Genomic DNA, 21,148 nt, shown 5'->3' with positions numbered 1-21,148 from the left:
ACACTCATAAACAGCTGGAAGATTGGCAACAGACAGTCATAGTCTGGAAATGTGACCACAAAGCCAGTTTAATGACTGGGATCTTGAGAACGCTATTAAAAAATATCTGAAAAGATGTCGAGCAACCATTTAGCCTTTTTTAAATTTATTTTTATTACCTTAGTTCAGATAGGACACTTCTGACATCTCCGATATAACGAAAAAAAAAACAATGTAACAGTTCTTACCCATGTTCTGAATATGCCACTGTAGGGTGAAAGTTAAAGCACTGAACCCAGATAAATGCCACACTTTGTGAATCTTCCCAAAACCTTCGATTGGGCATTACTTTACATTAAATTGACAGGGCTTATTCATCATAAAACTTGAGAATTTTAACCGTGAAGTACAGGTGTTAAGAAATGTAATGTAAACTGCAAAGCTTGAAGATGACTTCTGAACAAGGAAATATGCAAGTACCAAACAGACAAATCACAGGTAATTAGAAATCTTCCATTTAAAAAAAACAAAAACATTAATATATCTACAATTCATTTTATTCAATTTCTTACAATATAAACCATTCTATAGATTAAATCAGACTTGTCTCTACAAACTGAGGGCAAAGCTTGCTTAGTAAAATTGTATTTAGATGTTAGATGGTAAAGCAGTTATTGCATTCAATGGCATAAAATGTGTGCCGGAAAAGGCAGGTATCCAACAGTGTTATAACACAAACATAAAAATAATGCAAAAAAAGTTACTAACACAGGATTGGCAACAAGTGCAAATTATGTTGAGAAAAAAAAAACCAAAAAAAAAAACCCCAACTTATTCTGAGATGATTTCTTCACATTTCCACCATGACCTAATTATTGTGTGCAGCGACCAACATCAGTCTGTGACGCTGATGTAACACTGTTGAAGCACCAAGAAACGTGATATGGCTACACACAGACGTCAGAGTTTTAATGCTACTGCTCCATTTAGTTCATCATGATGGCTGCAGGAGAGCCTGGAACCAATCACACAGGGTAAAACATGGGGAAGGCAGAGAAATGTACAACCTGGATGCTATCATACTGACAGGTTTTATCTGAAGAAAAATGTGCATGTTGAAGTTTATTCTCTGACCGAGACCGTGGAGAGTGCAGATCAGTGTGTTACGCCGTCTGGGAGCGTGGGGGGCTAGTGAGTCTCTCCGTTAATCGACGACGTCTCCCCACGGGGCGAGGAGCACCTGGAGACTCCTCGCTCTGTGTTGTCGGAGCTTGAGCCACTTTGGCTGTGCTGGTCTGCTGAGGCGGCGCTCACTGAGGAAGACGTGGATTTAACTTTCTCCTTAAAGTCTGTGATAATTACAGTCAAGTCGCCGACCGTGACCTCCAGATGCTGGGCGCTGCTCCTGTCTACGTTCTTTAACCTGGGCCTGCTGAGGGAGCAAAAAACAAAACGGGTCAGTCAGTGAGAAATGCTTAGAGCAGTGTTTCCCAACCCTGGTCCTCAAGGCACACTACCCTGCATGTTTTAGGCATTTCTTTGCTTCAGTCCAGCTGATTTCAATCGATGACTGATTAACAGGAGTTTGCTGAACTGCAATCAGTTGAATTGGGCACATTAGGGCAGGGAAACCTCTAAAACATGTAGGACAATGAGCCTTGAGGACCAGGGTTGGAAAACACTGGCTTAGAGAGGACACTAAATATTTCACATTGTAATAATTGCCTCATCCTTTTCTGGTTTTTCTTTTTCAGTGTTGTATCTTTGTCACTTCTGTCCTTCTCGGATTTTTCTTTCTTCTCCTTTTTGGGATGCGTCGGCGATGCAAACTGTTGATTTACTTGCTGTGCAACAAGCTGAGCAACGGGTCGTGGCTTTCTGAAAAGGACAGGGGGAAAAAAAAAGTTAAAAATCTTCCCATTTAGTTATACAGTTGTGTTCAAAATGCCTCATTTCCCATTTTAGAATGACATGTCCTGGCTGAAGAGTTAGCATGAATGATTTGAATGGGATCCAGAATACACGCCTGAGACGGTGAGGAAGAATCTGCAATTTGGCTACTGCAAGTCTGCACCCAAGACAGCTCGTTCCGATGTAGGAAAAGAGCCTGAATCTGCCACTTCACTAATCATTAACCTTTAGAAAAAGTATATAAAGAAAATAAAAGTACACATCTGCTGAAATATACCTTCTCTATTTTACAAGGACTTCCAGCATTGTCACAAATTATACATGTATACACAGCAAATCCTTTACCAGTAGGTGTAGAAGACCATTAGGAAACCAGCAGTCACGACATGCTTGCTGCTGATTCAGTGTTAACAGATAACAGAAACAATAAGATCCTTTTGAAAATTAAATCTGCACAGTACATCCTGTGGAAAACATACATTAAACAGTTACCTTTGAAGTGATGGCAGCAAATGTTGCTGGCTATAGTGAACTCCTCTCCGGAAATCAGTATCCTGCAACTGGTTCAACAAACCTTAATCAACTGTGTGCAGACAGGCTCTCCAAATTCCAGCTAATGACCTCATTATCTAACTCAGGTGTGTTGAAGCAGAGGTACATCAAAAAGTCGGAGGACAGTTTGTCAGGGAACCTCCAATTCATGCCACAAAACACGGTAGATCAGTTATAATGGTACTGTTTTAGGCCTCATCTTTACATGGATTAATTTGAATACATTGAAATACTTGAAGGGGTCATGCTGCGTTATGCTGAGGAGGAAACGCCCTTGAAACACACCATTAAGCAGACAACATTTTGGCTCCAGACCAACAAGATTAATGTTCTTGAGAGGCCAGCCTAATCCGCAGACCTTAATCAAGTAGTAAACTTGTCAAGGGAAATTAAACATGTTTTGGAGGGGAAAACCACAAAATGCAGAGGAACTGCAGAAACACAGATGTGTAGTCTTAAATGACCAATATAACTACAGATCATGAGGCGTTTTTCTTTTCAGTTTATGCCGTAAATGTTTGATTTGGTAAACAAACGAAAAAGAAAACATTCCTCTCGCCTTCTGTTGAGTGGTAAATTAAATTGTTTTCCCTGATGTTTTATTTACATTCAAAGCTGAATTTTTTCCAACGCTTTCACGTGTATGGAAATAAAATATATGCATTCTGACCTCACTTGCATTTCTCTAAAAACAACTCTTATGCACATTACTGGAACTGTAGCTACAGGGAACAGGTTGTTTACACGCTACATTCACTGTGGCCACAGAGAGTAAAGGGTTTGTTCCAACAAATGCTAATTTCTGGTTAAATTTACAAAAAATGAAAAAAACACTGGTATTCCAACAGAAATGATTACTGCCACGAGGAACGGAAACATTACTGATCAGGTCAGGGTAGCACAAAGCAAACAGAGCTTGCAAGTTATGTCACTTGCTTGCTAAAACAATTCCTTTGAAAAAGGGTAACTTACATTTTTATCCCACCTTTTTGCAGAGAATCAAATATAATGTCAATTCTTATGTGGAGGTGGTGATGAGAAAACAGTAAAAATCAATCACACTGTAAAACAATCACACTGTTGTTATGACAATAACAAACGTCATCATCCGTTACCCAAGCAGAGAGTTGTGGGAGAGATGTCAAGTTGAACATATTCAAAGAGTAAGCAGCTGTGATTCAACAATCAAAGCAGACCATCTGTCAACAAGGGGAGAATTAAGTGAAGCAGTGTTAAAAAGCAGTGTTTCTGAGTTGACCCTCTTGTCATATCTTTAAGCCAACAGCAGAGGTCTGAAGGAAATGCTTGCATTAAAATAGATACTGTTGCATTTGTTTTTTGAACATTTAAGGATGATATTAACATATTTAGAATGACTACTTTGTCCTCAATAACAAGAAAGAACCAGCTGTTTGGAAATGTTTCCAGACATGATCATCATAAACATTCATGGCACAGAAACTAAGGGAACAACCATCACTTCTTAATAGAGTTGAGACTGCTTTAATGCTACGCTCGCCAAGCTATACGAGCATATTTATTAAGCCAGCCGGCCAGTTGGCTGCCCAGACTGGTAGCCTGACTTATTATCAACAAATTACTATCAACTTAATACACACTCAGTGTTACTCTGAGAAGAATAAAATAATATTGGGGACAACAGCTGATATGGGCATCTTTTCTTGAAAACCCTTACTAGCTTTAAAAAGAGGTTGTGTATGTCCTAATACACTTGAAAACAAGTGGAATGTGTCATTAACTGTAAGTGTACATAAGATATTACTAATCAAAAACCAAAAGTGCTCACAGCTCTGGGATTACAAACACTGTTTTTATTTCAGATCAAGCATCCACATTCACACAATAAAAGCTCAACTGGATTAGGGTATGTATATGATCATGAAAAAGCAATCTTCTAACAAAAGATAAAACAATCTAACCTTTAATAGCTACGCTAAGATATACAACCAAGATATGCTTCATTATGTAATTTAAATCCCTCACGCATCTTTAGTCACAGCCACGTAAAGGCGGATTTCTCCGTGTTAAAGTTGCTGCACTCACCGGGTTGACGTTCCTTTCCTGACATCACACATCAAGCACTTGAACGCCTCGGCGCTGTTCTTAAACGTGCACACGCTGCAATCCCAGTATCCATCGTCGGTGAACGGCTTGGACTGCCGCTTCGGCCTTCAGACACAAACAAAAACAAACACACACGGGCAGCGGAAATGTTAACAATGACAGCTGTGTTTTTTAAACACTAACCGCTAGGTGAAAAACAAACACGGTATTTAATTGTTTGGGAAACCATTTCCTGGCCTGAACCGGTCAGGGAGGTACGGAAAGCAGCCACACATTCACACTCAAGCAGCAGTCTGCCGCCATGAACACTTTCAGTACCACACAGCTCCATCCATTCACCGTGCTCTCTGTTCACTAAAAGCCCGTTAAAGTCGTTATTGAAACATACCAGCGAAGCTTTTACCTTGTGGGACTCTTCTTGTCTCCCATTCTACAAAAATAGGCCCTTGAGGAGTTAGAAATGATCAACGGTACAGGTGGGGGGGGAAAAACACGCATTAACTGCTTTTCAGCTGTCGCGGAAACTCCAGTCTGGTGGGCTGGTCACGTGATCCTTGTTCAGCCAATCACGTGAGATGTAATCACAACAGCAATAAATGTGACAACACTGATGAAAGGCTTTTGTAATATTAACAGCGCTGTAAACTGAGCAGACGAGACTTCAATTGTGAGGAGAATTGCCCTTGCTGTGACAGAACACCAATCAAAACATCAATATAACTTACTTTGTATGGAGGGCTAAATGTGCCACAGTTCAGAAATTGATTTATGGTTTATAACATATTCATATAAAAATTAAAATACACTTGTTGATGAATGTAAAATATCAATTAAATTAATTTGAATATTATCACACATAATAATATCTGAATAAGTGTATGCATGGATCGATTCGTCCAGGAAGACTTCCTGCTTACTTTTTATTTACTTAGAAAGTCTGTATCTGTTTTGTGTTGTCTCAAACTCCCAATTGATCTTGGCAGATGGCAGTTGGTACTTCCAGGTTCTGCTGGAGGTTTCTTCCTGTTGAAGCGGAGTTTTTACTCTCCACTCTCACAACATGCATGCTCAGTATGAGGGATTGCTGTAAAGTCAACGACACAAAGCAAGCGACTAGCTGCACATTTGTTCAGGAGGTCTTGATGCGATCTGCTGGGTTTCCTTAGATAGAAGCCTTTTGAACGAATTTGAATAAATTACTTATGAAGAGGGGATGTGGGAATTGTTACTGTATAAATATGTTGAATTGAACAATTTTTAAAGGGTGAAATACATTTTACAATAAACTACATAATTAAATCAATGTTTAAACATTGAATTGTTTATTTTTAAAAAATATTTTCTGATTTCCTGATAAAAACTGATTTTGTAGACAGCAATTATTACAAAAGAAATATTTACTTATTGTATGTATGTTATGTAATTCATATTTATATAACCACATTTATGTACTGGTGCATGCATGAAATGCATCAAATTGCAAAATAAATACTGCAACACATATAAACATGTAAAATATGTATTGTATATTTACGTGGTTTACCATATGGTTGAATAATAAATGTATTATTTTACCATATGGGTTTCAAATTCAGTTTTATAACTTGAGGAGATACTGAAATGTAGGAAGCAATTCACAAATTACTCCGTATATAATTGAATTGTATTAGAAATAAAAGAAAACAGTTTAACTGTAATACAATTAAAAATTAAAATACAAGTAAATGATTAAGTAAATAAATATATAAACTAAAACTGGCAATTACATTACTTTTAAACAGGGGAGAAAAACAACCTTCAAATTAAATGAACTTTAAAACAAAAAAAAAGTCTTTGAGAGGAATACTTCAGCTAATATTGAAGTATATATGTTATACTTATGTATTACTTTTATGTACTTATAGGTATACAAGCATTTATATTGCGTGCATCAAGATAATTCTTGATGCATTCTTTATGCACGCAAAAACTATTTGCTTTACCTTTTTCCTCCAAAACAATGTCATATCGTGAGGTTGTCCAGTGAAACATGAGCCACATGGACCCCTAGAGGGCGCTCACCTTTTTTCCAAAACACGTTTTCTTCGCCGAAGAAGAAAACAAGGGAAAAAATAATGGTGTTGCTTCTGCAGTGTTCCTAATGTACTTTCTGTTGTAAACAGAGAGGAAAAAATCAGCAAAAAGCAACACGAATTTTACATGCACACACAGATCGATAGAAGGACAATGTAAGGCAGACCTCTCCGGAAAGGGCGAACTGAGTTCATTAGTCGGTGAGTTTCACATGACTTCCGTATGTGCTGCTGCTGCTGCTGCTGCTGTAGCGGGATGTTTTTGCTAATGATGCTAAAACACGTTCGTCAGGTATTCTTCAGAGAGTGTCTCGCTTTTTGCGTTGAGGTTTCAAACCTCAAACTATTTACAAATAAAATAGAACACTGACATGTATAATTTTATAATGGAGCTTAACGTCATAGTATAGTTAGTGAAGCATTTGGACTATTTTTTTTTCTTTGGGAATAATTGTGTATCAAACATGTAATCAAAGTAAAAAATTTACATTTATACTTTTAACACTGATGCAGAGATTTGGTTAAATGTCAAGCATGCTTTTTGTAGCTATCAATGGCCTCCTCTCACAGTTCTGGATTGATCACACTTCATCACACTTTTAATCATAATTGCAAGACTTCATTTAAATTAGCTCGTCTATTAGCATGTGTTTTGCTTTTAAGTGTAGTCCAGGCCTACAAAAGAGTTAAAGTCGAGGCTTTAGCTAGTGTCATTCGTTGCGAGTCAAGTTAGCCTGTGTTATCTGCTGTAAAATCAGCTTTGATGCACATTTGATATTTGGTTCCTGTTAGAACAACCAGTTGTATCCAAATCTCAACCATCTGCTACCACATTTAAAAGCTGTGGTTAAAAAGCACCACCTTGTTCTCCATACATGCTTCACGTCATTGTAACGCTGCTGTACAACCAGCCAGTTGACATGAACATTTGTAGTTCTTGGACTGTTCCTGAACACCCTAACCTAAGGTCTTTCATCTGTGGGGACATTTTGCATCTTGGTACAGAGTTGGAGAAATTTGAAGACTCATCTAAAACCTTTGTATTTAAGTACAGTTTAATCTCAAGATGTTTAGAAATTGATTCAAAAGCCTTTCCCCAAATTACATAAATCTATAAGTCTTTTCACTGAGTTCCTTGGATCTTGTAGCACAATAGTCCTTGGATTGTGTAGCTACTAGGATAAATCTGAACTCTTTCGCTGAAGGAAATCAACAATTAACAAACCATGGTGTCCTGCTGTGTTGAAATGAGCTGAGTGCATGTTCCACCCTGTGATAACTTGGCTTTTTTATCATTTTATCTTTATGTATTTACTTGATAGGTTTATTTTTCTCAACTGAGGCATTGTCAGCAGACGGAGCAGAGAACCTAACCTGAAAGTAAGTAAGTAATTAGCAGCATTTTGCTTGTCTTTGCATCCAAATCTCATAGAGGCCATCTTCAAAACATGAACTCCTTCCAGAAAATATCCAGCAACTTGGAGACAGAAGGAGGTTGTAATTTCTTTAAAAAAGACAAACTGAATACAAATATCTTCCTCATAAGCACTATTAAAAGTTATCTTTGGTTTCCAACCTTTAAACCAGTACCACAGGCGTACATCTTATGTTTTCTGTCATTGTTTCTTGCAGTGGCTTATCAGCATGGTCGAAAATCTATCAGAGAGGCATATGAAGAGCGCTTTACCCCAACGGATGGGAGAGAGGTATGCCAAACGGTGGCTTTGCGATGCCTGTTGGCATGCAGCATTGTGGTTGTTGCTGGCGTTATAGCTGCATTATGCTATCATTTCAATAAAATGTCAAAACTGGTCCTTTCAGGTAATAGTTCATCGAGTTGTCAATATTATTGACAAGAGGAACCCTATACCACGCCCGGGGTTGGAATTTGACAGAGGATATGAGGACCAGCGGTACTCAGGCCCTCGCAGCTACCAGAGTGGAAGAGGATACCACAGCGAAGACGGTTATCAACCTGACGACAGTCAGTACTATGACGAAAACCCAAACTATGGCAGCTATCGAAGAAATTCTCCACCACATCGAAATGTAAGTCAACTGAAAGGACATGACCATGGTTGGAAAGGAGCACTCTGATTTAAAAAAAAATAAATTTTTATGCCATGCTAATAGAACACACGCTACTGATTGAATCAAACTTTTTTTTTTTTCCTTTACTGCATTTCGAGCACATTGTAAAAAAGAATTACAGCACTAAAAGGAGATGTAAGTATTAGCTAATCGACTGTGACAAATTTTTTATCTAATAAACCATCAATCAACTTGTTATTACAAGTAAGATAAATGAATGTAGTCGCTGCCATGTCATTAGCTGATTTGCAATTTGGGCCAACAGATAATTGAACAGGTGTACCTCATGAAGTGACTGATGATTGTCGGTCCATTTATTCCTCCCTGTGGAATTTCTTATGTTCTTCACAGATACCCAGGAATTTTTTTCAAACACGATTAAAACCCTGTTAGCTGCATTTTTCTAGTGCTTATATTTTGTCGTATTAAAATGTTTTTGTTTGTTTGTTTTTACAGGAAGCCTCATACCCCCAGCAGAGTTACAGCAGAGATGACTTGAGGCATCAGCTAAGCTCAAGGTAACTGTTTTACTCTCCTGGCTAGTACAACCTCCACTGCATTTATGTTGTAATTCACCAATTTGTCCACTAGATGGCGCGAGACTTCTGTTCTATGATGATGAACATGAGAAGCATTCATGAGCCTTTTCTTTCCATGTAATAAGCATGGAGCATATTAATAAATACACTTGCATCAAGCTTTACTTTTCTTTTGCATTTTTCTTTTAGCATTCCGCTAAACGGAAAGAATATGGTTCTGCCACTTTTTAAAAATTGGTCCGTAGATAACTGTCGAGATAAAAAATGTTTACGTATACAGATAAAGTGTTCTTAATTGCAGAAATCAGGAATAGAAATGAAATCCCTCTCAGAGCATCGGAGCGATTCAGCAATTATAACGACCCCATCAACAAACCTCTTTCCTTGCTGCTTGTGCATATCAGCAGCTTCTGGTAGCAGTATAGGAGTCATGCCAGGCCAAAGAAGAGGACAAAGGGCACTAGTGTCTACTCACTTAGCCAAACAGCCCTCCACTCATTTCACCCCCACTCCACACTTTGCCCCTCTCTGAGAGGAGAACCAGCTGGACAGCTTCTTCTCCAGGCAAACACACACGTGTGTGTCTGTGGACTTTTTAAATAAAAATTGATGTATGGTTTTGAGGATTAACCTCCTATCTGTCGACTTTGGCCTGCTTAGCTCTCAAAGACATTTCAATAAGATTTAAACAACATGAATTTTCAACGTTACTGGGAAGTTTGATCTGATCTTACCTACAGAGATTCCCAAGACTTTCAAACAGAGTTACTACAAATGAAATACTCTTTTTCTGCTATTTAGCAAGAGCAATGTGTTGTCGAACACCGCTTGTAGGTGGCAAAATGTGGGTGCTATTTTAAAATATTTTTTAAAATGTTTTGGCTAAAATTTTAATCTTAACCCTGAAGGATGAACCTAATTGTACCCAGAATGCTTGTCTTTTTCCATTTCTTTTTATTAAAAAAAAAAATGTCCCTGATTTCAGGAACAGGAGCAGAGGTCATAATGTCCGAAAGAGAGGTCGAGGGAGTGGTCCTCCTCCAAGGTGGGTGTCAGACATGTCGCTAACTTCATGAGTAGTGAGCATCAGAGTTCACAAATAGTTGGTTTTGTTAACGGGACTGATAAATTGCTGTTTTATTTTCCACTTGTGAAGGGAAATGACTAATTAGCTTTCATCTTCCCTTAGTTTATGTAATGCCTTGCAAAAGTTTTTAGAACCATGCAGCCCGGGTCGGATGAAACCAAAAATGCATTTGTTTTTCTCTCCACATGCGCATGTATTTTGTTTTTTTAGCTCCAGAATCCATGTTGTTCACTTTATTCCTTTCCCTCAAAGCCTCAACGTGATATGAGCTTTTCAAGTACACACTAACTTTGATATGTAACATGAATTTACTCTCATTTAATATTATATGAAAAAAAAATTAATTCCTGAACCTCAGATGTAAATAGGTCAATTTTTCACTGCACTGCTTAATGTTTATACACTAGGGAGGATTATGAGGACTACAGGGCCTCTAAATCCCTGGTCATCACTCGGGAGCGCTCACCTGGAAGGAGGGAAGGCCATCCGCCCGTCCGATCCGGATCCAGCACCAACAGGAGCTCCTCTCCCGACAGGGACAAAGGCTTCACGCACCAGCCAAAGCGTAAGTGTGGCCAGATGAGTGACGCTCCTGAAAACGGTTAGCCCTCAGGTTTGCCCTGATTTGGTTTTCATTAAGCAATTTCTCGAATGTCTTTAAGATCACACAGAGTTGGCTTTCTCATTTAATTTACCCCAGAGCAAAACTATCCAATGAACCAAACTGGTGGAGTCAAACTGGTGTTGATCTCGATTGAACCCATCGTGAACTCTCTCCTCCGCTGTGTTTCGTCTTCGATTGTAAATTTGTGCTCGGACCCCGGCACTAATGAATTTGACCGCCTGACCCGGTGACCAATGGCTTTTATGACATCTCGTAACAGGCTGCCACTTTGAAACATCTGACACTCGGTTATAAGGCACGACCTAAAAGTTTTGACTTAAGACGTAAAGTGCAAGCAGATTACAGAAGGAGTGCAACACGTTAACACTTTACACGACACGTAACCTGTGACAAATAATTCTCCTGTTGCAGCTGCAGCAGCAGAACAAAAAAAAACTTTCCCATGTTTCAGAAACGCAACAATTAAGACAAAGGAATTCAGTCATTCCAGGTAAGGCATCTGTTTTTAGAGGAGGTGTGTAATGTGAAGGGTCAGGGTGGGCTGTAACATGTTGGGATGTTAATTACATAAACACAGCACATGCACACAAACACACACAGGCTCTGTTAAAGGCTGGGAAAAAGGATACCTTTGGTTTATTGGGGTGGTTTGTCATGGGATTCACAACGTGACCTTTTCCTCACCGTGCGAGCAGTAAATGCGCAGCCTGAACCGTATCTCCGCAATCACTTTCCGTCTGTTATTTTACTTAATTTCTTTTTGGCTTTGGTAGCTGGACTAATAAAATAAGTTAAACAACCTCCACGAAGATTTGTTTACTTCAAAACGGATGAGAGGACGGCGCATATTTAAATTTGTAGATTTTGGTTCGGTCGTGTGTGAACCAGGAGCAGCTATTACTTTACTTGGAAGCGATTTATTATTTCTGACAAGATTCATTCACAAACAAAGACTAACTGGTAGGTTTTTGTTTGGAAAAATTTGACCGATTACAGTTACCACCACCAAAGACAAATAACAATTATAATAGAACACCCAGAAATCTTTAACCCGCCCGGTAACAGAGGGTATTGTCTCTATGTCACATCTTCATTAATATCAGCGTGTTCCAAACAAACTACCCATTGGATCTTCAGTTTCTTTGCTTGTATTTTTTTTGTGTTGTTTTCCCACCTTAATTTGCGAAGGAACAAAAGTAGCAGCTCAGAGGAATCGGTAACTTTTCACCAATATGGCAGCGTACAGTTTGTTTGAAGCAAAACTTTGACCTGATCGGGTATTTGTGCCTCTAACTACGCATGGAAAACCTCAACATTACCTCACTCTAATCACAATAAAACACTTTTTGTGGTTTCAAACGATGACAAAACGGCCGACGTTTATCTACGTTCTCTTTTAAGTGAAAGCGGTGTGGCCAGACGAGGACAAACGGGGACAATTTCCAAACGGCTGAATTGCACAAAATCATTTTTCTTTGACTTGGGAGGCCCCCACAATTAGAGTAAAAAAAAAAAACAAAACACAAAAAACAAGCAGATGAGAGACATTTGCAACTTCATCTTCATGCCATGATTTTATTATTGTGGAGGGATAAAGGAGGTATTGTGGGCTAATGTCAAACAATGCAGTTCAAGGAGGGAAGAAAAAGCCACAACGAGCATTGCAGTCCCTATATGAAGAAACATGCTGCGTTTAATGCGACATTCGTTCCAGACGACGACCCACAAAGACGTTCCTCCGGGCTTCGTTTTAATAGGGAGAAGAGTAATTGAGAGAGCGCTGCGGCCACCCTGACTGTAGTCGCCTAATTTTTGTCAGACCTTTGTGTTTATTGTTGGAATATGAGAATGATTATGAACTGTAGCCCTTTCATGATTTTGTCTCCGTAGACAACAAGTCCAACACAGCAAAGAGCTACACTCCCAGCAGCTCTGTAGAGGGCTCTCCTCACCACTCGCTCTCTGCCAAGGTAAAATATCTGTACAAGTCTGTACGGAGCTGTGCAAAAGTTTTAAGCCACTCTTTAGTTCTTCCAAAGAGTCAGACTCGCATAGCTTCGTTTACCGTGACGTTGATTATTAGTTCTGCCGTTTTTCTGTAGGTTTTCTCGCTGCTTTTTCACTCGTTTTCTGTTGTTACGTGTAACTATGAAAGCATTTTCAGCAGTATGTTGTGGGGGAAAAAATGCCGATCTAAACTTTTTTTTTTAATGTGGGTCCATTTTGTCAGGATGCTGTTATAAGAAAGCTATTCCTAGGTCTTTCCATTGGCGGCAGACCACTTAATAAGAGACACATGCAAACAAGATGCTGGCACCTGTAACAGAGCAGACTTGTCTCTATTCAAAAGGCTTTGAAATTGGAGCCAGTTTCTAAACCTGTTGACCTCTGCTTTGACCCTCGACCTTTGACCTGCCAGGAAAAACCATCAGCATCTGCAGCAGAGACGGAGGAGGTCGCGGCTGCCTGCACGGAGCCAAAGCTGACACCAGAGCAGGACTTAAAGGCGCGTCGATCGGAGGCCATTAAGGCTAAAGTTGCCGAAATCGAGAAGGTAAGAACATTTACTCGGAAAATGGCGAAACCTTTGTGACTCCCGTTGACTCTTCTGGACCCTGAACTTTTCTTTGATTTAAAATGGAAAATGTTTAGAACCAAACATTAACCAAAATATTTTCCAGAAATGTTGGGCAAATCTGTCAGTAAGTTAATGCTCATTTTTACGCTTCAGATTTGCCTTTTTCTTGAATGTGAACAATGACGCTGCTGTCTTTGTAAACTCAGAACCCAATTAATCTCTTCCCCAATTCCTGCTTGCACTCCGTACCCACATGTTGCCATTTTGACCCTTTTAATGGTGTTTTTGCACCCATAAACGAACTGTTTTCTCCCCACGTTTTAAAACCATTGTGCATTTCGGCTGTGTTTGTATTGCAAATGTTGGCAAAATTTTGTCGATGTTTGTTTCACGTGACAAGTCATTAAGTAACACTCTGCGCCACCGTCCCCCTCCTGTTGTCTTCTTCGTCTTTTCTGCCAGTGGTAACAGCCGACTGTTGATCACGTGACTCGCGTGACACGGAAAAAGCGTTCCCACTGTAGTTTTGTGAAAGTCTCATTCCGATAGCGGAAAAACCACTTCATCCTAGCGCAAAAGCTTCTTATTGAAAAATGTGCGTTTTTTGTATTTATTTATTTTTATTTAGCGATTTCCATCAAACGTGTTTATTTTCGGAATTCCAATTTGCGTAATTATATGGTCAACGGAAACAGAACATCCTATCTTTTAAATAAATTTTTAAAAATCAAATCCAGACATAAAATGCTGAAATCCAATCCAACATAATTCACCTGTCATATTTACAAAATATGAAATATGACTCCCATCTACTTGATTTCTCTAGCGGGTGCAAATTAATACATCGTTATCCTCCTTTCTAGCATTAATTTAGATGCATTTTGACATTTTTCGAATGCATTTTTATTGTGTTATGGATACATGTTGCAGCCTTACCTGTAGCCAACTGACCAGCAGTGCACAGCGCTCATTAAAATTACTATAAACTGTATAAAAGAAAATAGTATAACATTTTTAACAGCTCTAAAAAATAAAAATTGCCTACATGAGAAGTGTGTTCTGTTGATGAAAAGTCTGACGAGGAAGCAGGAGAGTCCTCAGCTCCTCAGATCGGGACTTCTGCTGAGGCCGTGCTATTCGGAGCTGCACGTTTTTCCTGCTCATTCATCACTTTATGCTACAGTACCACTTATCTGTTCCCGTTAAAGCGGGGCAGGAATTGCCCTGCAGGATGCAGGTGGCCCACCCACACTGTGGTGCATCCCTTGGCGTTAGTGCACACATGCTCACCCTTCCCTTTCCAGCTGTCTCCACAGACATGGTGAGAGAATGAAACTCTGACTGCTCCTTTACTGTAACATCTGGCCCAGGTGTTGTGAAACACACACATGCACGCACGCACACACATGGACAGATGTTACTGGACGGGCGGATCAGGTGGTGGGCAGAACCGGACCACTGGCTCTTCACTTTGGTTTGAAAGAGTTGCTCCTATTGGTTGCTGTCAAGGTGAACGGGACCAAAACAGCCTCACTAAGGTTTAGGGCTGATACGATTAATCCATATTTAATTGATTTATTGTTAACTGAAGCATGGAGACAAAAAGAGGCTATTTACTGAAAGAATGACACATTCAGAGCAAAAAAAAAAAAAAAATCAAATCTGTACAAAAATATATAGATTTTGTATTTATTAAAAATGAAATAAGAAAAAACCTACCCAAAACCCATGTGGCATAGTTTTTCCTTTGCCCAGTTCAAATTCTCTGAAAGAAAATCTGTTAATCACTTTTTGCTATCCGGTTATTAATCGGTTAATCAAAGAAAAAAAAGTAAACGGATCAATCAGAAAGAACTGAGCTTTTCATATTTTCATGTTTTTGGATAAGTATTGTATTTCACTGCCGATGCATCCTTTCCTAATTGCAATTTAGGCAATAAAATGCTTATTTTCTCATTTAAAAGAGAAATTGAATTGTTTATTTGTTCATTTTTAATGTATTTATAATATATATATATATATATATATATATATATATATATATATATATATATATAAATAAAAGACAAAATCGAATTTCTACTTTACTAATTTATTGTATTTGATTAATCGTCAAAATAACAGATTAATCGATAACTAAAATAGTGTCTTTTTTTTTTCCTTTTCTTCTTAAGAAGCTAACTTCAGTACAGCATTGTGAAGTGAAAGAGAAATCATGACCTTAACAAAGTGTGGGAATATTATTCCAGGAACTCCTTTCATCCGGTGCAAATGAAACATGTCCATTTGGACTATTAGGCCGACCACTGTGAGGTCCGGTTTGAAGCCTGAGAGATTAAAACGGCTCTTTTAATATCCCCTAATGCGTACCAGCCCTCAAATCATTACCCTACTTCCCTTATTATGCAGGACCCCTGCCTGCCTCACTGCTCGTTTGAACTCACGAAAAAGTCCATGCAGGACCCCATGTGTGCATCTCGAACTGCCCAACCCCCACGCGGTATTCCAGCAACGCTCCTCGCAGCATGTTCACGACTTGGACCTCGGCAAACATCCTATTTGTGTACAAGCCCGCTTTTCGAGGGTTTTCATGAGACTTGAAATCTGTTTGGAATTATTACACAATCAACCACAGGGTGCACTGATTTATCGGCCAGCTGATTTATTGGTGCCGGTTTCCTTAATTTTGAAAGATCGGTGATCGAACCGATTTTTACATGTGAAGCCGATCTTATCCACTGATGTTATCAACTTCGGCAAAGGTCTAAAAATCTACCACTGTGCTTTTCTTTTCTCTTCTGAGAGAGGTTTGACTAACAAACCAGCCGACCAGGTCATGTCTGCACATTTACAGTTAACAATTGTTAACCAATGTTGCCAATTCAGCAACTTTCTTGATATATTGAGCAACATTTCAGACAAAAAACGGGTATCGGCCAAAATCAGAATCGGTAAGTTAGACTTTTTAAAAGATCGGTAACCGGCAATCAGACAGAAAACTGCAATTGGTGCACCCCTAACTATAACATGGAGTCCAGACTGCTTAAAAAAATGACTTGTAGGACAAACTGTTTGACAGACTAGTGAAATCTCTTAACCCTTGAGTCATGTTGAAGCCTCTTTTTGTGAAGCAGTGTTAAATCTCATAAAAGTATGCGCACCTCTTAAACGTGCATATTTTGTCATGTTGGGATTCTGTGGAATAGAGCAGCACAAAGTGTGCCATAATTAAAGTGAAGTGGAAGATAAACAGTAAATGCTTCTCAAACGTTTTTAGATTTAACCCTAACAAATGGCTTATTGCACCTGAACTTTCCTACTTATGTCCAATAAAGTTTATGTCTATTCTATTTATTTGTATTCATACGCCTTTACTCTGCCATCTCTTAAAAGTCCAGTGCGACGTGGCTTCAGACGTCACCAGCTGCGCGTAATTATATTTCACTGTAAACTTGGTTTGTTAAAGCCTCAGAAGTTTGAGAACTTGAGTTTAAAAAAAAAAAAACTGGTACCACCAAGACCAAAAATACAGCAGACAGGTTATCTTTAAAGTTGTGGATAATAAAAGATGGAAAGAGTTTGGAACAAGTGCAAACGAGACATGACCGCCCAAGCTGATAGGAAAAGTGGCAGTGTCAATAAGGATACTGCAGTAGAGTGGGTGGGTCAAAAATGTTGAGATGTTCTGCATCCACTTTGACCGAGCCAGAACTATTCGGTTAAAACAATGTGGTTCTACACACTTTATGCCGCACTTTTCAGGAGTCTTATCCATGAACTAAAAATAAAGTTTCAAACAATGTGTTGTTTTTCACTTCTCAGTTATGTGGTAGTTTATGCTGGTATACATCACATGACAAAACACACTGACGTTTGTGGCTGTAATGTGCCTGTGAAAAAAGTCCATAGTTGTTTGACTGCTTTTCTGTGTAATGGCAAATAATAAAGTGAACATTTAATTACTCTCAGCAGTGTAGCTTGGGAGATAAAAGGAGAAGACTTTGTTTAGAGAGATGGCAAACATACAATCAACAGTGAAGTGATTTGGAAGGGTTACTGGTTTGTGGGACAAGATGTTTGTGTCCCACTTAGCATCTGTTTCCTCTTTCATCTCTAAACCAGAAACGGGTTTTGTCGTCCTTGTGCTTAATTTCTGCGAGGACATCGAGACGATGAGCAGTGGCGCAATGGCCGTTCCCTTTTTTTCTCGCTGAGAGAGAACTGAGGAGTCGACTTGCTCTGCTGAATGAGGCTGACCCTGAGCTCAGCTGGCCACACGTGTTGTGAGTGCCCCACTTCCTTGTGGTCAGACTAAACACTGTCATTACACTGGGCCTCAAAATCGCTCGACATGATCTGCAGACATAAAAGCATGCATTTGAGTCCAAACATCTCCCACAGTCTGGAATATTTCTGTCAGAGTTGATTGGATTCGCCTTTCCCAATGCGTGTGGTTGTTCGTGTACAGTGAATATTGTCGTACGGCCATGCTAACCTCACCATAATATGTAGAGTAATTGGTGTTTTCCCGTATATTCTTTAGTGCTGCAGAGAATATTGACCCTTTGCAAGTGACGTCACACTCCTGGGAAAGTGGCCCACTCTGCCATGACGCACCGCGGATTCATTACTGTAAAACTTGTCAAAAAGAAGAAGGTGTCGGTCTGTTCCTAAGCTGGCTATTCCCAACTTTTCTAAGTACCGCTCTCTACGAGCAACAACTAGGCTTGCTTCTTCCACAGATAAATTCGCTCGACTTGAACAAGTTGACGCCACGGCTGTATCGGCAAAAATAACCTGGGAAAACAGTCGCAACCGCTCCATTCAGTGCTCCCATTCCTTTCTTCTGACGTCTCGGGTGACGTACTTGCAAAGGGTCATTAAATAACGGCAAAAAAAAATGACACCTGGCTGGTATGTCAACGTCATAGGACAACGTAAAGATAACCAAGCGAGGTGCTCGCAGAGCTGACCTGGCAGCTATGTGTGAAGAGCGAGGTGGGCACGGGTAACCCTCCACTGTAACAACCATCATCCATTCACTAAGCTGGCCTGTTGGAGTTTATGTGCGAACAATCAAAGGTGGCTTGAAGAAGGAAATGTCTCTGGAACGTATTATGAGTAGTTTAAAATAACATTGCTTAATGATCTCTTGGTGACTTGATTAGTTTCTTGCATTTTCTTTTTATCTCCTATAATAACAAAGAACTGAGCTGTTTTTTTTTCACCCCCTGACTTCTTCTGTCCTTAAATGCAGCTTTTTTTTTTTTGGTTGTCCTGTGGTGAAGTTTCCATCCTCATTGTTCCAAGTTAAACGTCACGTTGTTTGTGTTTCTTTGTCCTTATCTGTGTATTTAAAGACCCAACCCTTTTTGAGCTTCCGCTCAGATTTTGACCTTTATTTTGAACGTCCTTCATAAAATTTGACTCGCTCTGAGCAGGACACGCTAAGATAAGTTTGTTGTTTTCCACCAGACCGACTGCTATTGGCAGATGATGACAAAAAGGAAAAATAATGTAGATTTTACGAGTAGTGCATTTTACAATGCAAGGTTTGAGTAATAAATATTAAATGAAGAGGTAATTTAAGCCCTGAGGTCCCGTAGTGCTCTTGGGTCTTATGGCGTAGCCCTAAACCTCTTGTCAGCTTCAATAAAGGACCTCATTTTCCATCCCCAGGTGATAAAGACATCGCGAGATTGCACCTGGAACTCTGTATAAAGAACTTAACAACCATCTTAGGCTAGCAGTAAAGTCTGAGGGGGATGTGAAAGCTTTTGGCAAAGTAGTGTGAAAGAATGCTACAAACAGACTGACACCTTTGCGCTCGTTTTCTTATTGGGCAGACATGCCCTGGAATTGACGCATATACTCTCATTCACACACCTGTTTCACGGAATACGTCCATAAAGCAGACCTGGGATCATTAGGGTCACGGTTAAACATGAGGCGGTTCATTGAATTTAAGCAGCGGTGTGACAGAGGCAGTCACTTATGAGGTTAACGTTTTTACTTGGTTGGTGATAAATCTTGATACCTTTCCTTCTTTTAATGCAGCTGTCATCCAGAAGGGACTGGCTTACAAATTATTTCTGTCTTGCCACAATATTTTGTTCTGGATTTCTTAGCATCCTGGAGGAGTCTGGAATTTTATTTAAGCATTTTTCAGGTCATTATATATATATAATATATAATGACCTGAAAAAGGCCTTTTATATATATATATATATATATATATATATATATATATATATATATAAGGAAAAGCTAGTATGGGGAAAAAAAATTTTTTTTCAGTCTTTACCCACCACACAGAAGACTTATCCATCCATCTGTCCATTTGTTTTTCCATCTGTTCACTATCATTCATCTTTCCATCTATCCATCCATCTGTCTTTGTTCACCCAGCCACTGAACCATCCACCCATATTTCATTTAGTCCATCTGACTGACCAACCATTTCAATCAATCGAGCAAGCCATTTTTAATGATCCATAACAATTTTTGTGTTTTTTATAATTCATAAATAGGCAGAAATTTACAGAGACATTTTTTATCGTGGAGAATTATGGACTTTAGATATAAAAACATTCTGGAATACTATACGTCTCATTTTGCAAATCCTGAAAGTGCAATACTGTGATCATATTGCCCATTGATCATAATAAAGCTTTTGTTGCCAATTTTATCAAAAAAGTAATGATACGTACAAAGTAAGTTTTTACCTTAACTTAATATTGGGTTTGATAAGTAAACAATAGATTGTGATTTAACTTTACTGTCACTTCATTTCTTGTTCTGTATTGACTTTGCGTGTCTTAATCTTATTCTTTATTCTGTGCAGAATTACAGGCAGGACTGTGAAACATTCCGCACAGTGGTGAAGATGCTGGTAGACAAAGAGCCCAGTTTGGACGGTCTGCTGCAAGCTCCGCTGGACAAGAACTTGTTGGAGATCCGGCAACACTGCCTAGATGCCATTAAAAGCTTCGTGGTGGAGCTGGACGAGATCCTGGAGCAGCCGGAAGCGACAGCCTGACGTGGTCATGGCAGGCTGCTAAGAATGACAATGTAAAGTCACTTGGACATGAGCTGGGAATCTGAGGACTAAAAAAAAAAAAAATCTAATCTTTTATTCATATGTTTTTCACATATTCGGTTAATCATAATTCTACAGATGGAAGGTTTTGTAAATGACTAAAAATGTTACATTGAAGTACATACAGTATTAATGAATTAGAAAGCAACCAAATCTAAAAGAAACTATTTTTAACAAATCATATCCATACCAGCTTTGAACTTTTACTTGTATTTGTATCGTGAATTATGTTACCAAAACTACTTGAGATGAAATAACATTCAGGTTCTAGCAGAACTTCTTAATGATGTATTATAATGGTTTTTAGGAGGATTTTTCCCCCCCCTTTTCTTTCTTGTTTTTGCTCGTTCAGCTGTAAGTGCAATTAACTTCAATAATTAGGGTACAACTTTATTGCTGCTTGCAATGTGAGCATCCTTCAGTGTTCATGTGTTTTCGTCTGATTCTGAATTGAAGTTGAGTTTCTTCTTTTTGTTTCAAGTTTGTAACTTTTGAAATAAACAAATCCCCTTTTCCTTTACATTATAAGA

The 21,148-nt window shown here is 39.0% G+C and overlaps 2 protein-coding genes across 4 annotated transcripts; one reads left to right on the top strand and one right to left on the bottom strand.

Moving 5' to 3' along the window:
* Nucleotides 1-518: 518 nt before the first annotated feature.
* Nucleotides 519-5,088, bottom strand: LOC103465831 (YY1-associated factor 2-like). Of its 2 annotated transcripts, none has more exons than XM_008411011.3 (4): nucleotides 4,931-5,088; nucleotides 4,507-4,632; nucleotides 1,705-1,857; nucleotides 519-1,408 (listed from the first exon to the last, which is right to left on the bottom strand). In XM_008411011.3, the coding sequence occupies exons 1-4, from the start codon at nucleotides 5,023-5,025 to the stop codon at nucleotides 1,168-1,170; spliced, it is 615 nt and encodes a 204-aa protein (XP_008409233.1). In that variant the 5' UTR covers nucleotides 5,026-5,088; the 3' UTR covers nucleotides 519-1,167. The 2 variants fall into 2 exon arrangements, with proteins under 2 accessions (XP_008409233.1, XP_008409232.1); XM_008411010.3 differs by having other exon boundaries at nucleotides 519-1,411; nucleotides 4,931-5,087.
* Nucleotides 5,089-6,591: 1,503 nt separating this feature from the next.
* On the top strand, nucleotides 6,592-21,138 carry LOC103465833 (uncharacterized). 2 transcript variants are annotated; one of them, XM_017305485.2, is made up of 10 exons: nucleotides 6,592-6,800; nucleotides 7,922-7,983; nucleotides 8,232-8,305; nucleotides 8,421-8,648; nucleotides 9,147-9,208; nucleotides 10,215-10,274; nucleotides 10,724-10,881; nucleotides 12,832-12,911; nucleotides 13,361-13,495; nucleotides 20,364-21,138. In XM_017305485.2, coding segments are annotated over exons 2-10 (993 nt in total). In that variant the 5' UTR covers nucleotides 6,592-6,800; nucleotides 7,922-7,982; the 3' UTR covers nucleotides 20,559-21,138. The 2 variants fall into 2 exon arrangements, with proteins under 2 accessions (XP_017160974.1, XP_008409234.1); XM_008411012.2 differs by having other exon boundaries at nucleotides 6,593-6,800; nucleotides 7,922-7,979.
* Nucleotides 21,139-21,148: the final 10 nt, after the last annotated feature.

The sequence above is a fragment of the Poecilia reticulata genome, chromosome 6, assembly GCF_904066995.2.
Source record: "Poecilia reticulata chromosome 6, P_reticulata-male-v2, whole genome shotgun sequence".
Lineage (NCBI taxonomy): Eukaryota > Metazoa > Chordata > Actinopteri > Cyprinodontiformes > Poeciliidae > Poecilia > Poecilia reticulata.
This window is presented reverse-complemented; position numbering and strand designations above follow the sequence as displayed.

Bases quoted from the DNA above. Each gene is read 5' to 3' on its own strand.
- LOC103465831 (XM_008411010.3), bottom strand. From the start codon at position 5,025: ATGCGTGTTTTTCCCCCCCCACCTGTACCGTTGATCATTTCTAACTCC. The intron at 1,858-4,506 runs GTGAGTGCAGCA...TGTCCTTTTCAG, and splicing joins AGGAAAGGAACGTCAACCCG to AAAGCCACGACCCGTTGCTC. The intron at 1,412-1,704 runs GCAATTATTACA...TTGCTCCCTCAG, and splicing joins AAAAACCAGAAAAGGATGAG to CAGGCCCAGGTTAAAGAACG.
- LOC103465833 (XM_017305485.2), top strand. The intron at 8,649-9,146 runs GTAAGTCAACTG...TTGTTTTTACAG, and splicing joins ATTCTCCACCACATCGAAAT to GAAGCCTCATACCCCCAGCA. The intron at 13,496-20,363 runs GTAAGAACATTT...TATTCTGTGCAG, and splicing joins AAGTTGCCGAAATCGAGAAG to AATTACAGGCAGGACTGTGA.